General features: G+C 52.4%; 7 protein-coding genes and 1 non-coding gene across 8 annotated transcripts; 4 read left to right on the forward strand and 4 right to left on the reverse strand.

The window, feature by feature from the left end:
- Nucleotides 1–258: 258 nt before the first annotated feature.
- On the reverse strand, nt 259–1,682 carry J4E84_007798 (uncharacterized protein; the record flags this gene model as incomplete). The annotated part of the gene is made up of 4 exons (XM_049390378.1): nt 259–330; nt 382–1,400; nt 1,451–1,553; nt 1,608–1,682. The coding sequence occupies 4 exons, from the start codon at nt 1,680–1,682 to the stop codon at nt 259–261; spliced, it is 1,269 nt and encodes a 422-aa protein (XP_049241838.1).
- Nucleotides 1,683–4,905: 3,223 nt separating this feature from the next.
- On the forward strand, nt 4,906–5,847 carry J4E84_007799 (uncharacterized protein; the record flags this gene model as incomplete). Its single annotated transcript, XM_049390379.1, has 2 exons — nt 4,906–4,909; nt 4,967–5,847. 2 exons carry the CDS (start codon nt 4,906–4,908, stop codon nt 5,845–5,847), a joined length of 885 nt encoding a protein of 294 aa, XP_049241839.1.
- A 1,904-nt stretch (nt 5,848–7,751) lies between these two features.
- Nucleotides 7,752–8,610, forward strand: J4E84_007800 (uncharacterized protein; the record flags this gene model as incomplete). The annotated part of the gene is made up of 2 exons (XM_049390380.1): nt 7,752–7,915; nt 7,971–8,610. 2 exons carry the CDS (start codon nt 7,752–7,754, stop codon nt 8,608–8,610), a joined length of 804 nt encoding a protein of 267 aa, XP_049241840.1.
- A 414-nt stretch (nt 8,611–9,024) lies between these two features.
- Nucleotides 9,025–9,110, reverse strand: J4E84_007801. The gene has a single exon. It is a non-coding gene; the product is annotated as a tRNA-Phe (tRNA).
- A 996-nt stretch (nt 9,111–10,106) lies between these two features.
- On the reverse strand, nt 10,107–10,548 carry J4E84_007802 (uncharacterized protein; the record flags this gene model as incomplete). Its single annotated transcript, XM_049390381.1, has 4 exons — nt 10,107–10,256; nt 10,348–10,388; nt 10,453–10,478; nt 10,532–10,548. 4 exons carry the CDS (start codon nt 10,546–10,548, stop codon nt 10,107–10,109), a joined length of 234 nt encoding a protein of 77 aa, XP_049241841.1.
- Nucleotides 10,549–11,401: 853 nt separating this feature from the next.
- J4E84_007803 (uncharacterized protein) lies at nt 11,402–12,638 on the forward strand (the record flags this gene model as incomplete). The annotated part of the gene is made up of 2 exons (XM_049390382.1): nt 11,402–11,590; nt 11,661–12,638. The coding sequence occupies 2 exons, from the start codon at nt 11,402–11,404 to the stop codon at nt 12,636–12,638; spliced, it is 1,167 nt and encodes a 388-aa protein (XP_049241842.1).
- Nucleotides 12,639–12,872: 234 nt separating this feature from the next.
- On the forward strand, nt 12,873–14,008 carry J4E84_007804 (uncharacterized protein; the record flags this gene model as incomplete). The annotated part of the gene is made up of 3 exons (XM_049390383.1): nt 12,873–12,981; nt 13,044–13,792; nt 13,856–14,008. 3 exons carry the CDS (start codon nt 12,873–12,875, stop codon nt 14,006–14,008), a joined length of 1,011 nt encoding a protein of 336 aa, XP_049241843.1.
- A 227-nt stretch (nt 14,009–14,235) lies between these two features.
- J4E84_007805 (uncharacterized protein) lies at nt 14,236–15,868 on the reverse strand (the record flags this gene model as incomplete). The annotated part of the gene is made up of 3 exons (XM_049390384.1): nt 14,236–14,655; nt 14,705–15,537; nt 15,724–15,868. The coding sequence occupies 3 exons, from the start codon at nt 15,866–15,868 to the stop codon at nt 14,236–14,238; spliced, it is 1,398 nt and encodes a 465-aa protein (XP_049241844.1).
- Between the last annotated feature and the right edge of the window lie 320 nt (nt 15,869–16,188).

The following is a 16,188-nucleotide window of genomic DNA, read 5'->3' on the forward strand; positions in this document are numbered from 1 at the left end:
GTAAAGTATCTAGATCACGCTTCTTTTGACGATGTGTTGACAGTTAACCAATCCTCTAGTTAACGCATGAGATCATCAGCAGTATGGCATTTGCTCAACCAGGAAGATTCCAGGACAGGTTTTACAACGTGTAGAAGCTTGATTGGATTGGTATAATGCCCGGAAATCTATTGTTTAACTCCTGAGTATAAAACGATGGCTGACCACATTAGAGAGTTTGAGATATTATAAAAGCGACACAGATCTTCCAGATTCATCTCATGCAGTGGTAGGAGGCGTCTTTGTTGGCAGCCCCTTACCGATTCGCTCGATCTGAGCGCCGTAGAAAGCCTAGCATCTCGTCAGCACCAACATTTTCACTTCTCGGGGGACCAAACTTACACTCTCAGCACCAGCACCCAAAGCCTTGACTGGAATCTTGCTGACCAACCAGCTCGGCTTCACAGCATCCAACCTCAAACTGACATCACCACCCGCAGCCTCTGCCTCCAAGACTTTCTTCGCAAAACTCGAGTCCACAGCAGCTGGTCGCGCCAAACCGATCAGATCACAAGCATTCTCCTCCAGCGCGGCACGCATACCCGTCAAGCTGCGGAAACCGCCCGTAACCATCAAGACCACATCCGGGAACTTCTGCCTGACCACCCTCGCAAAATCAAGGAAGAAAGCCTCGCGCTTCGCGGTACGCTCAGACACCTTCTTCTCGCCAGGCTGTGGCTCGTCGCCCTTCATCATCCTAGGGTTCTCGTACGATCCACCGCTGATCTCGAGGAAGTCGATACCGGTATCTCTGAGGTAACCGATCTGTTGCATAACGTCTTCCATATCGCTGGAATGTTGGACGTCAGCGGAGTTGAGCTTGATGCCGACTGTAAAAGTAGACGGGACGACAGCGCGGATAGCATTAATGATGTCGAGAACGACGCGGGCGCGCTTGAACGCTGAGCCGCCGTAGTTGTCTTGCCGTTGGTTGGTCTTCGGGGACATGAAGATGTTGAGAAGGTATCCGTGTGCAGCGTGCAGTTCTACGCCGTCGAAACCAGCTTCGCTGAGGAACTTGGCTGCGTCGGCATGTCTTTTCACCACGTCTTCGATTTCTGCGACTGTCATCTCTCGCGGAGTGCCGAAGATGAGCTTTTGCGCCGTCTTCGCCCAGATGTTGTCTTCGAATTGTAGTGCGATGGGGCTTGGGGCGATGTTCTTCTCGAATAGCCCTTTTGAACCTGCTCCAAGAGGACTTTGGCGGCCGGGATGGTTAAGCTGGACGATCGCTGGGGTACCTTCGACACGGCATGCTTCTGCATATCTGCGCCATTGAGCAATGAGTTCGGGGTTAGTGCTGGGTGTGAGAGAGACATCGAGGGCGTTTCCGAGCCAGCGCTCATCGATCATCACGTTGCCTTTGCATGTTAGTCTTGAAAAAGATCAGTTGGTGAGAGCTCTACTGTACCCGTTATGATTCCGCCCCATCCTCCCTTTCCCCATGCTTTGTAGGCCGACATAAGGGTCTCTGTTGGGTCATGAGACTTTGACATGGTTTCTGCCATCGCTGCCTATGGGTGTGTTAGGAACATGGTTGCACTGCGTTTGTTTTCTTCGTTGTCTACCTTGAGCAGCCTGTTCCTGAACACAAGACCGGATGGCAATGTCACCGGATCGCTTAGTTGACGATTGTTCTGCATCTTGGAACCTGGTTATTGATTTTCGTGTGGGTTGGTGCCGAATGGTGTGTTCTTGAACTCCAAATGTTGTGTAGGTGTCTGGTTAGCCTCAACGCTGGTTTTGTGCCCTCGTGCAGTTTTGACGGTTATGTTTTTGGTAACGATGTTGCTATTCTGCTATTCTCCAGCTCGCGCGTTCTAATATACATGTACTTCTCTTCTAGAAGCTGCGGTGCAATATACACCCCTTCGGCGTGAAGATTGAACCGGTTACTGATCGCGGACGAGGTTCGGCGGGAGACTAGTACTGATTCCAAAATATAGGGGAGGCCTCGACTGCTAAGCACCTCGGTTCATTTGGGCCATGGGCGCACGTCGTATCAGGGAAAAATACGACACTTTCTAAGCGACTTACAACTTTACAATCCTACAACGCTACAACAACAAGCTCTTAAGATATTTTTGTTATACAGAAAAGAGTCTACTATATAAAATATAAGGTAGGTATTCTAAAAAAATTCTAGAGCTTCTTATTGTGTTATGCAGCGTGTACAAAGATCTCTTGGCGTCTTATTTCTCCTTGGTAGGACGTGGGCGTGTGCTCAGTTTCGGCCCGTTTCCCAAGACGCGGCGAGATTTTGAATCCTCCGAGTTTTTGCAGATATTTCTCCATGAGAGCATGCCTCGTTCTCATTCGATGTGTGCGTTCTCGCTGGTCATTTGGCGACCTAAAGTTACTTGCGACGTGAAACCTGGTAGCGTCAGGCTGTCAGAGAGCGGAGTTCGCGTGCGACGTCATCTGGAGTGGAAGCGGCTGAGGCCGCAATCAGGCGTGTCAGGGTCCGTGCTGCTCCCGTCCTCGGAGCAACCTAGGTACCGCCGCCCTGCCTTCGGCGGATTACTCACGCGACGAAGAAGAGACTGATGAACCCACCCACTAGATATCAGAATACGCTGAAGCTTTGTTGGATCAATATCGCCACATATACTGTCTCGAGCGGCTGCGACCAAGATGGAGCATCTAAGAAGGTTCAGGTGCACCTGCAGGAAGGCTGATTCATGGATGCTGACCAAGATGAACCCAGTAGATGCCGATCCGTCTCCCAGCACATGCGATCCATTGGTCTATTCGAGAAATGGCATTGCGTATAGTAGCAGGACTGCTGCCCAGGCGCTGATGATGATACCACGATGGTGAGCACGCAGCAGTTGATCGCAGTCAGCGTGGCGCAACTCACGTCGCAAAAAATGTAAGTTTCTCTGCGTCAGCAGTGAATCACACCACCAAGAAAGAGACGGGTGGGGCCTTAAGGGTCCTTCAGCATCTACAATGCACCGTGTGCCAAGATCAGATCGTATCGCTTCCACTTCCTTGGGAACGCTCAGTCTTACGACGCCACAGGGCTCCCTGGCTCCCTTTTCGATACACCTACCCGTCGCAATCCGCGCCTGTCGGTGGATTTCCGCTGTCGCTATGCGAGGCACACTCCCCTGTCAGTTGTATAAGAACCCGTTTCGCCTAAGGCCAGTGTAAAGGCATATGCAGCCTCTTACCCTTTTGGGAAACTGGTATGACTGCATCGACAGTTGCGATTCGACGTTGCGCCTGATGCCATGCGGCCCAGAACCATCAGCTTCCTCAGCCTCACGCCTCCTTACCCAATTGTGAGCCACCCATCGGTGTGAGACCAGCACCAAGCACCCCTCAACCAAAGCCTTGAGCCGGTACAAAGTCCGAGTATGATGCCCTGCTTTACCCCCTCGTAGAGACAAGGTACAGCAAGCTAAGCTCATGCGACCATCCCGCCATATCGTCACTCAACACAATGATGGGTATTAATGCCGCAAGGTTCCTATCGTCGGATCCCGCTCTGTCACTCGCTACGCGCTTCACGAGGATGTTACTATACTGCACTGGAGGCGAGACTGGACTTCCAGGACGCAATGCGACACAGCGCGTCTCTCTGCGGTCTTCCAAACCTTCCAGAACTTCACCCCCGCCGACAGCCTCGATGGATAGCCTGCCAAACGAACTCGTCCTAGACATCTGCAGTTACCTATCCCCATCAGAACTCTGGTTCAGCGCGCGCCCCACTTCTCGTCAACTCTACAGCTGCGCCAAAGAAGTACTAGTACAGAAATGCTTCCACGAAGAGCAAGTTCACTTCTCTCGGTGCTGCTTCTGGTGCAGCCTTGGACACTCCTCCATCGAAACAGTCTTGCGAACCATCACGCCACTTTTTAGTGACAAGCAAAAGCTGCGCATAGCATGCATCAGTGACCAAGCTTTGCTTGCCAAGCTGGCTTTCGGAGGACTGTGCAATCGCATCGCGAGGTTCGAGCAGAAGATCAGTGTTTCTGTTGGAGGAGGGGAAGAGGTCACAATAACCGCTGCAGAGTGGTTGGGATATGTGGGACGACTCGATCGTGATATACAGGTGCGCCGGTATGGCTTCCTGGCGTTCTACTTCGCACGAGTAGGAAAGAAGAAAGTGGAATGGCGGATCACAGAGCCTCTTCTGTCGGTTACGCACGTGCTAGGATTCATTGTGGTGAGCGTTGTCATCGTGGCCACCGCGTTGTCTGTCCTAATTGTCGGTGGTGCTATCTGGGAAGCGTGCAGACTAGCCCAGGGCCTATGGAGTCTCCTGGACAGGCTAGTGGAAGCTTGTATACCAGATAGGCTCACTCGAGACTGAACAGCGGAGCGACGAACCGACTGCGCGGCCACAACTACCAGCGCAAACACTTTGTGGCTCGAGAATCTAAGGATATTCCCTAGCTATCTATTCGGTCAAACGGTAAACGGTTGGGTGCGTTGGTCGGCTAGATGACTGGAAACATGGAACTGCTGTCCCTTCCCAAGCAGCCACCCAACGGGCATCCGCAACAGGCGTCAGCGTTACTCAGGGACCCGGATGGATAAGCAGGGCAGGAACATCATCATCGGCCCCGCTTGAAGAGTGGAGCAGAACAACGTTGCTATGAGAACGTTGGATAACATTGTGACGGTTTATTTGGTCGCGAGAGCATCTCCACGAATGTTCTCACAAGCAGCCACGTTATACAATTTTGACGCAATAATTCACTCCAAAACGCTGGAAACAACTACACTGACTTTGATATTACGATCATGACCGTCCACAAGCGCGAATCTCGTCTCCGCCGCTGGGCTAGGAAGCTTGGCAGCTGTCTACGAAATCACCATCCGCACCGCAAGTACAAATCCGCTAGCTATGTCGACATGGGTAAGACGGCATCGTCGCCTGTACGTCGCCCCGATGTCCGACACACGCCACGCAAAGGGCTCATCGGTCGAAGAGAGCAGCCTTCGAAAAAGGTACACAACGGCGGCACCAAAGCGTGGGATGAACAAACTAAATGGGCGTTGCCTTCAGCAGGAAGCCTTCGAAAGGCTACACCGCAAGAAAATCCGACAGACGAGACTATTCGGCTAGTAAACCCGAGTGTGAATTCACTTGTTGGAGGGCGACTGGGTTCGCAAACACCGATGTTTGCTGGAAGGGTGGCCAAGCGAGCTGTTGGTGAGCCCCAGAAACAAAACGCAAATGTGTCAGGCCTATTAGAAGGCCCACGATCCGTGCTTTCATGGCAAGAGTCGTTTGAGCTGCAACGAACACTCAGGAGAGAACTGCCTCCACCTCCCTCTGACAGATACGATTCTGCGGTCGACGTAACGATCCGACCCCTTAACGTCCGCAAGCATCAAGTCCAGAAGCCATACTGTCCTTCTGGATTAGGAAGATCGGCCGCCGTACCCATCCAACCCAAACCAACTGCCAATGCCCGGATTCTCCACGCACCAGCATTCCATTCTCAAACCGCTTTATCTGCAACGGGTAAGGAGCCAGCGCGGGGCTGGGAACAAGACTGGGAGAAGCCTCTTCAGCAACGCATCGGAGACTCGAGGGCGATCTGGAAGTCAGCGTCACACCGTCTTCTACTGCGGAACAAGGATAGCATACAACAACTAGATGCCGAGCAAGCAATAATGGAGCAGATGACGGCGAGGATGGAGTTGGAGAAGAGGCAGCAGCCCCAGATGAGGAGCATTCAGAGCATTGAAGAGATGGCTGAAGAAGACAGGAGGGCAGATGAGGAATGGAATGGTAAACACAGTCTGACAGCTTTGAAGGACCAACGTGCTAACAGCGTCGTCTTCTAGGCATCGCAAACCAACTTGCGTTCGATGCGCAACTCCCTGGCGTTCAGGAAGTCAAGTCCGTCTCATTCCGTCACCAAAAACGCCACATTGCAAATGCTCGGCGGTAATTACACTGATTCACGGGGCACAATCGCACAGCCCGTGGAAGCTTCGATGCTTCTACGATATGTCAAAAGTAAATGGCAGTTGGTATTGATTTGTTGAGGATTTCGTAGGCGCCGGAGATTTGATATGGCAAGGGCGCCTACTACGTTGGCCCAAGCATGGCATTCTGAAGTTGCCCATGGCGGTCAACAAGGCAGCCAATTCTGCCAAGCAGACCGAGGGATCACTGAAGTGGTGTGTAAGGTCTTGGTGTTGTACGTTGTTTTGTGGAATTTACAAGCAACCAATTCCTACAATTCGCTCGTACGCCATGCATATGTACATTGTTGTTCCATAGATAATCGCAGTGCTTTTTCTCCTCCGCAGCAAGCATTCGCTGGCGAGATGACGGTGAGACGGAGCTTGTGCTCCTTCGAGAGAACGGGCGTGCGCTAGCTCTGGTATTCCAAAAAAGCAAAGGCTCATGCTGTTTTTCCTCACTTGCCGGCCTGGAGAGTCCCCCTCCCTGCCTTAGTCTGCGGAGCGCGACCGATGAAAAGGGCCACGCAACGACATTACCATGGTACGGTGAGGAGTAGTCCGGCACGTACCTGGCTACGGTGGCAGACACAGGGTGCCGGAATTGGTATTTGGAAGACAACTCGATCGCCCACGGAAACAAGCAAAGCCTGCATGGCATTGTTTGCACCACCTTGAACGTGTTGGCATGTTGTTCATTTCCCGTCAACACTGCCTATTCTACGCACACTTTCGCATTGCCTTTCAACATGCTCTGCCTTCCGCTTTTAAACATGTTCAGCTCCAATAAGACCGACCACGAGTTCTCAGATCATTCCTGCAATATGTGTCGACGCGCCACCGATCTGAGCTCACCACGGAATCCGAATACCTGCACTTCAAGACCGGCCATGTCGCATCGAGGCCCAGTAGCCCATCTACCTCACACGATAATCAATTCCAATCTCGGCTGCCGAAATCACACCTTCCGGTTGCAATTCAATCGATTCCTGGTGGAGGATCCAACTGTTGCCGTGTTCTCCGTCGACCAAGAAGCACCAATCTCAAGCGTATGGCGAGATGAAGACCGCCGAGGCTGCTACGGATGGGCCCGAATTTTCTCCGCGTCGCGATCCAGATGCAATGTGACGATGAGTGTCGGACAACACTGGACACTTGGGGTATCGAACAAATCGATCCGGTACTGGAACATGGAAGAAGGGGTCATCCTAGTGGATTGGGGTCAGCTTTACGATAGCTACTTCAAGCAATTGAAGACGAAGAACCAAGAGAGGTCGACAGCTTTTGCAGAACAAGATTATGGACAGGACGACGACATGCCGCCCAACCGTGCCATGCAGCGAGTATCTCGAAACGATCACCGCCCGGCGACAGCGAACTCGACAGCGCACGAGATTGGCACACGCTTCAGCAACGGTCTAAGGGTTGTGAGAGACGCCATTAGAAGTCGTGTGGGTGAAGGCAGGCCGAGGGGAACAGGACGGGAAAGGATCGCGCTCGCACGCGTCCCTCTGATGTGGACGAACCCGAGCTATCAACGATTGCGATAATAGAGACATTAATAGCCAATCAATACAAGGACATAATGGATTCATGAGCAGCAGGAACCCCCCAAAGTCTTTGACGCCGCCACAAGAGGTCGATGACGTCCGTGTAAACTCTGACGCGTGACGCGTGAACGCCCTCCCGTTTTAGCGACAAAAAAAGTACAACCCCCGCTATAGCCCCGCCCATAACACCAACAACGTCACATCTTTGAAGCACATAGCAAAAACACCAGAATGTCTACCTGTGTCATCTGCGACAAGCCGCTAGAGGTAGAAGTCGAGCGCGACGAGGACGAAGAGTACGAGGGCGGCGCATCGTCATCGGGCAAAGGACCCGCGGCGGCACCAGAAACATATCCAGATGACGTCCAGCTAACCTGCGGATGCCACTTCCACTGGTGCGCAAAGCTCCTTCCACACAATCGCATACTACCACTAACACACCACGTGCAGGGACTGTCTCCTCTCCGCCTATGAAATAACCTCGTGTCCCCACTGCGGCAAAGAAATCTCCAGCACAGGCGACGGTCAACAAAAGGTCCTCTGCCGACTCAACAACGAAGGCGGAATCCAAGAGAACCTCGATATCCTACCGCTCCTCACCGAAGAATCATACCTGAAAGCGTACCCGGAAGACAGGAAAGCGCGCGCCTTCCTCGAGTTCTGTCGCGAAGGCGATTACAAGGCTGTTGTCGAGCTACTGCTGAACGATGATGATGACAGCGAGGACGACGAGGGCGATGTCGAGATGAGCACAACGGATCATCCTGAGAAGGAGGTGGGCATTGATAGGATGCTGAGATACCAGGACCCGATTGGGGATATGCAGTCGGGACTACATGCCGCAGTGCATGCGCAGAGCAGAGAGGTCGCGTGGTTGTTACTGCTGCTGGCGAGTAACTACCCGCTGCTGGACTTCCCGACGCAGGTTTTCCAGGAGGCGGAGGCTATGGGTATCATGAGGGGGCTTACAGAAGACAAGATTGATATCAGGAGTCTGAGGGATGCGAATGGGAGGACGGCCGAGGATATTGCGAGGGAGATTGGTGGGGTGTGGGTGGGATGGACGGACAACAACAGGTTGGCGATATGAGGGTTGTAACAGGGCGTGTTTCCCGGGGAGCAATACGATGCTTTCGGTTTCTACAAGGAGGGCTGGGAGTTCAGCATGCGAAATGCACAAAAAAGCTGTCCAAGAAGAGAGCAAGGGTCAGGATCTTGCTGTAATGATTAGCATCACCCTTATGACATACAGGTGCTCAAAACAAAAGCACTTCATGACCAGTCTTCCAGTGCGCTTAGTCAAAACCCACAGTCTACAAGCCTACAACGTCTGTTAGGTGCATTTGTACTATGCGCAAAAGTGATAGTACTCATTAGAGCACTTCTGGTGTTCTCATTCAAACCGCCAACACCAGCAAAAAGGATACATGCCAGGCGCGCCCGCCATGCTACCTACACGCGCAAAAAAAATGGTTCGAAGAATCCCGAGCAAGCTCGAGCACGTTGTCCCCTTCGTGGATCGAACACGATACCTCCAGATTTAGTGACTGAGACTTCAGTCTGGCGCTCTCCCAATTGAGCTAAGGAGACGGTTGTGATAGGGAATTGATGGAGAAAATGGAGACTACAACGTTTATAACCTGAGTTTTGCAACGCAAACGACAAAGCTGAAGGCCAAGAACGGGGAAAGATCCAATGGTAATTCGTTGTGGCGAAATCAAACTCTTGCGTCGTGATGAAGTACGTTGGTGGGGTGGAAGTGGGGTTTGCAACGCGGGCTAGGCTTGGCCAGGCCTGAGACGGGAACTGGGGATGGTACACCGGAGTGGTGATTGACAATGTAGGAACACTGTATTCATTACTGTTGTACGTTGCACCTCGACTTTTCTGTTTTCGGGACGGGGTATGCGCGCTGCACACCAGGACTGCAAGTTCGACTCTACTGTGCGGATCACCTAATCAAGTAAGACGCGAGATATGCGCGCTTAGCATACACGAACAAGGGGATAACGATGTTGAAGTGAAGTGTTGCAATACCAGAATGGAGTCGCACCATAGGCTATGCATAGGTGCCATCTTTAAAGTGGCTTGTTTGAATTAGGGAAAATCTGACTTTTGGAACGCATCAACAGGTGGTTCCAAAGGAGTGAGTGGCAACGCGTCCATGCATTTCCCATGTCCTTGTCGAATCGGCCAACAGCACGTGTCTGCTATATATGCTCAGTATACCGGCCGGGTGCTTGTTACACGCGTCGTCTCCCGCTTACGCTGGTTCAACAACTTATATCTGTACCCCTGGAATGTCATCGACCTTGAGTTCCTCAACACTAAATCACCACGGTCAGTCGATCACAGAGAAGAAAGCCCCTCGGTAGTATTATGAGAAAAGAAGGCGTATGGTAGCCAATAATCTGATTCGTGATATATCGATCCCTACGCCTGTGTATCATGCCTCGTCAAATCGCCATACATGGCCGTCCCCTTTCAACTCCTCACTCCTCGCCCGTGGTATCTCATGCTCGTGTAAATAGCAAACTTTGTCATATCGTCCGTTGTCGTCGTGCACTCGCTCGGAAGTCTGGTCGCTTATTTCACAACACCCTCGTCGGCGTTGAAGCAGACGTCGAACTCCTTGCTGTGCTTGTTGGTTGCGTGATCGGTAAGCATCTTGCGGCTCGTGGTGCCCTGGAACGTTTGGAAGCAGGTTTTGCACTTGATGGTCTGGGCGGCGGCGTTCTGGCATCTTGTTAGCAGTGCGACTTGTAACGGTGATATGAATGCGGGACTGCGACGTTGCAGGATTGCGCAAGGGAGCGGGGTTACGTACGGCTTTCAGTTGGCTCTTTGCTTCCTTGGGACCGGCATCGCCTGTAGATTTCGAGTACGAAGTTAGTGTCTGTCTCACAGGCGGCTCCTATGGTGGGATGCTAACCCTTCCTGTCGCGTTTCTGCTGCGCTCTTCGAAAATGTTAGCAAAGGTTCTAAAGGGTTGAGAGGATGGGGTGGCTTACTTGGCTCCGTTACCCATCTTGTAGTTTGCTGATAGTCAGTCGCTGAGTGTGAGTGGAGATATATGTCGAGAGCGATCAAAGTCCGAGGATTTGTTTGTGTGAAGGCTGGTGGTTCTGCGAGATTATTTGCGACGGCGGGGAGGGTCCAGGCCGTTTGGTCGAAAGGCGGTGTTGGCACTTCCGGCGTTAAGCGACATCGGGTTAGGTCCTCCGCGCTATCATGTGAATCTATCTTTCGCGCTACCAACCTTAGAACAATCTACTGCCGCTCTAAAATTGTGTCGAGTCACGTATGCTAGAGCATCTATTCTTAACATGTCCATCGTTCGGTAACATATCGCTGAGCTACACATGGTGACGTGCGGCAGCTTTCCATACGCTTCACGTTTTAGCCCCGGACGCGACCTCGGGAGCTATCTGATACAGACCGTTTGGCAGAACTACATGATAACATATCGCGATGACATGCCATTCATCGAGAACCACACCTACAGAGTACGCAATGACTCCCGTCTTTACCGTCAGTAACTACGCGGCTACCACAATCTGCAGGCAGTCGCGATGTAGTAGTCTGTCACTAACCCGTAGGTACAAGTACTACATGAATTTGGAAGGTTCGGATAATACAGGTAGTATGTCTATGAACTCACCTAGGTATCTGATCGCTGTCATATCTTGATTCGAATTTCGCACCGTCACTAGGTCCCTGTGTTTCACACCTTTTTCCTGAGCATGATACAAACTTCCATAAAGCCAGGCAGGTACTCGGTCTTCATCCTCGTTTGCTTTGCTACCTATCATCCTCCCTCTTTACCATGAACTTCCTCTCAATCCTTTCTTAACACCTAAGATCAACATTCCCTCTACATCATGGCACACAGCCACGACCACCACGAGCCAGGCCATCATGCGCATGGGCACAAGCATGGTCGCTTCCAAGTCAGTCGAAAGACCCGCCTCAGAGCCGTGATAGCCATTTCTTTCGGCTTCTTCGCGGCCGAAATCTCCGTAGGCTTCTATACATCATCACTTGCTCTAGTGGCTGATGCTTTCCACTATGTGCGTCCCGTAGTCTCCCACATACTTGGGTTGTACCTTCCCTGCTCCAAGTCACTGACGCTCTGTCTAGCTCAATGACCTCATCGGATTCGTTGTGGCCTTGGTAGCTGTCCAGGTGACAGAGCGCAAGACCTCACCGCCAGACCTCTCCTTCGGTTGGGCGCGGGCCTCGCTCCTCGGCGCCTTCTTCAACGGCTCTTTCCTTCTCGCCCTAGGCGTTAGCATCACCTTACAATCCATCGAACGCTTCATCCGCATCGAGCGCGTCGAGAACCCCAAGCTAGTCCTGATCGTGGGTTGTGTCGGCCTAGCTCTCAACATTATCAGTGCTTTGTTCCTACACGAGCATGATCACGACCATGGCCCTGGTAGCAACGGCGACGAAGAGAGCATGTCACTTACGCCCATACATGCCAATCACCTACACATATCCGCCAAACCCAAGAAGCACGGCATGGATCTGGGTATTCTCGGAGTTCTCATCCATGTTATCGGCGACGCGATCAACAACATCGGTGTGATCATCTCCGCCGTTATCATATGGTTCGTCAAATCGCCTAATCGTTATTATGCCGACCCGGCAGTTAGTATGTGGATCGCCATCATGATTCTTCTTACCGCGATTCCTCTCACGAAGCGGAGCGGCAAGATTTTGCTTCAGTCAGCTCCTCTGGGCGTCAAGATTGAGGACGTCAAGCACGATCTGGAGGCTATACCTGGTGTGCTCAGTGTGCACGAGCTGCACGTCTGGCGTCTGGATCAGAAGAAAGCTGTCGCATCAGCACATATTGTGGTCAGTGACCCTGATATCGCGAGCTTCATGAGCAAAGCCAAGATCTTCTCTGAATGTCTGCATGCGTACGGCATTCATTCGGCGACACTCCAACCTGAGCTGGCTGCTTCTCCAGACAGGCTCAACGATGTGGAAGGTGCAGGTAGGGAGGCAGTACCGGGCATCACAAGCGCAACGCAAACTGCGCGAACCAGTACAGAGACGTGCGGTGTGCCTTGTGGTGTAACCTGTGAAGAGTTGAAGTGCTGCACCTGAGTTCCGAAAATGACTCGATTTCGGAATGAGTTCCGCAGTCCCTGCATAAGCTTACGAGGAGAGGGCGTTCAGATACCCCACTATGAGCATCCTAGCTGAGCTTCAGCTTCACTGTACACAGCAGTCAGCAAAACGAACGATACGTGAACAGATAGCTACAGATTCTTCTAATAGAACCACTTTCACTTGACTTCCCCTATCTTCTATCTCATCCTTCCATCCCATCAACACGAAATGTCAACCCAAGATATCCACAAGTACGGCACCGACGATGGCTGGCACGGCGTCATCCAAGAAGGAGGTGACTTCCCACCCGAGAAAGACAGATACCACCTCTACATCGGTAAGCCCACACAGAACCATAACACCATACTAAAGCAACACTCACGCCAACGTATCACACAGGCCTCTTCTGCCCCTTCGCCCACCGCCCAAACCTAGTCCGTCACCTCAACCACCTCCAACCCTACCTCCCCGTCTCCATCGTCCGCCCCTATCCAAAGGGCGAACCCGGCTGGCGCTTCGACGCCAGCTACCCCAATGCAACACCCGATCACCTCTTCAACAGCCAATTCATGCACCAGATCTACTTCCGCGACGACCCAGCTTACAAGGGGAAATATAGCGTGCCGCTTCTGTGGGACAAGAAGAGTGGTCGTATAGTGAATAATGAGAGTGCTGAGATGTTGAAGTGGTTGCCAAGAGCTTTTGATTCTGTGTTGGAGAGTGAGGGAAAGGAGAAGGGAAAGGAGAAGGGAAAGGATTTCTATCCTGAGAAGCTGAGGCAGAAGATCGATGAGATCAGTCCGTGGTTGCAGTCGCTGATTTGCGCGGGGGTGTATAAATCGGGGTTTGCGCCGACTCAGGAAGGCTACGAGAAGGGCGTTGTTCCTCTTTTCGCTGCGCTGAATCGACTGGAAGAACTCGTGCACAAGAATGGCGGACCGTATATCCTCGGCGACAAGCTGACTGAGTTGGATCTCCTGGCATACCCCACCATCGTCCGTTTCGACACGGTATACTCGCAGCATTTCAAGACGAATCTGGGTTCGATACGCCATGACTATCCTGTTCTGAACAATTGGCTGAAGAACCTGTATCACAATGTCGAGGGGTTCAAGGAGAGTACGGACTTCAGGCATATCAAGGAGAATGTAAGTGGAATTGCTCGGATTCATGCAGGGTGCTGTGATGGCTGACCTTGAATGCGCGCACAGTATACGAAGAGTCATGGTGATATCAACCCACTCAGTATCACGCCGTTGGGACCGTATCCAGACGTAGAGGAGGGATATGAGAAGGATTGGAGTAAGCTGAAGCCTGGGAAGGTAGCGCATCCGCGGGTTTTGGAGGAACAGAGTAAGCTTTGAGGAAACGGCGGCGTGAAAAAGAGGAGTGAAGTGTTCGAGGATATCGTAGGGAACGAAGACGGTAGATCTGTAACAGATAGTGGTATTCTTTGGTATTCCATTCGCAACGAAATTTTGGGTCATTCTTGCCCTTTCTCCATAATATACATACCGCGCATCGCCGACGGAGTATTTTGTTTACACACACATAGCCGGCCCAAATTCCCATCCAAAACCATGTAGTCCATCTACTGCGTCTTCTTTGTGCTCTTCTCGCTGGGCGCACTGTACAGCCAAACGGCTACAAATGCCAACCAGCCCAAAACGGTAACCCAGATACCGCCAATCCAGACCCACGCACCGCTGATCTCAAAACTCCTTGGGTACTCGTCGTGCGCAAAGTGCCTGACGGTGACCTGCCTCTTCTCGTCGATGTTGGTGACAAAGGGGCGGCGGTAGTTGACGCGGAAGTTGAAAATGCCGTGCTGATCGGGTGTTCTGAACGCGACGCCGAAGATGGTTGCGTTCGCGGTCTGTGCGATCGGAGAGAGGTTCAGGCGTTGGAAGGGCGAGAGCATGCTGAACTCAAGCTGGATGTTATCCTTTGGCGAGGGGACGAAGGGAGCGAGGTGGTCGTTCGTGTATTCTGAGATCTCGACTTGGAAGTGCTGTGTCTGTTAGTACCTTGGTCTTAAACGCGGTTTAAGATAAACTTACGACGTCGGTCTTGATACGATAGATGCCAGGGTTGTTCTCAGGAATAGCAGTGCTGGTGTTCAACTTCTTGCTAGCACCCTCGTCCTGGTAGTGGAGGAGTTTGCCAATCTTCAGCACACCCGTCTCCTTGAAGGTCCACTCAGAGAGCTTCTGCGCAAACTCGCGGTTACCAGTCGTGATAGCCTTGTCGCCTAGCTTAGCCTTCTCAGCGAACCACTTGTTCTGGAGCATCTCGGCTGAGCCGACAACTGCCAGACGCGCCGCGTTGTTCGCCTGTATCGCAGAGACGACGTTCAGCTGCTCACCAACCGCGAAGGGGTCCTCAACACCGTCAGCCTCGTCCTTGGGGTTGTAGCTGTAGGCGGTGCTGGGAGCGCGGAGGATAGGCGAGGTAAGAGGCGATTCGTTTCCAAGAGCCTGGCCGACAGCGCGTGGCACGGCAATGTATCCCTCGCCAGCGAAGTAGTTCTTGACATCTGGCCTGAGCGACTTGGGGAACGGCAGGAGCAATACGTCGTGCTCTTCCTTTGCCGATGACGCATCGTAGTTGAAGTGGTCGACGACCAATGCGCCCTTGTCCCCTGGGATGTTGATATCGACTTCGAGAAGCATGGCCTGGACGGCCGTAGGGATAGCATATTCGCTCGAGAGGGCAACCAGAATGTTTCCATCCTTCTTCATGAACTCGAGGAGGTTGTTCGCGGTGAGGGCAGGGCCGAGGCCTTTCGACTTGCCGGGGAGGAGGAGGACATGGTCGTATGCTCGTTCGCCGTGCTTCAGTAATGAGAGCTTGCTCTCTTTTGGTGATTCGATAGATGTGGTATATCCCCGGGCTATACATTCCTGTCAGCATTGGCCCACTATCAGTGGATTCGATTGAGCGTCATCCGCTGCGCAAGGCCAAGTTGCAAGTTCGATGGCTACGGAGCTTTGCCAATGCCTCGTATTTGCATCGCACCTTGCGCAAATCGAAGACACCACGACATCTCTGGACACAATTAAACTAATTCATGACTTACACGTCAAGTCCTCCAGGAACACACTGTACTTCTCCCTCTCGGCCTGCTCCTCCAACACAACCAGCAAGCGGTTGCCAGTGAAACTCTTGGCCTGCACCACCACCGACCAAACGAAGGCGACGGTAAAAGAAAGTAACCACCTCATCTTGTGGGTGATCGAAGATAGGACTTGTCGAGTTGCGCCGGCGTGTGGAGAGCTGCAACGGAGATACGTATGCTTTTGCCAAGCCCATCGGTCCCGGAAAATCGCTGCACGCCGATTGGAGTGCGGAGGTGAGTGAGCTACGGGCTGCGACCTCACGAACACCAGACTCGCGCCGACAACTTGCGATTGCGACACCAGACGGAGGCATTGAGCCTGCTGATTACCGGACCTACCGAAAACCGACGAGGGACAGTCTACGTACGCGCATACTTGCCTCGCGACTCCGGAACACGCGCTCACATACCAGCAGCAATACAGCG

Source organism: Alternaria hordeiaustralica, assembly GCF_023758085.1.
Source record: "Alternaria hordeiaustralica strain BMP 2776 chromosome Unknown scaffold_18, whole genome shotgun sequence".
In the NCBI taxonomy this organism is placed as follows: Eukaryota; Fungi; Ascomycota; class Dothideomycetes; order Pleosporales; family Pleosporaceae; genus Alternaria; species Alternaria hordeiaustralica.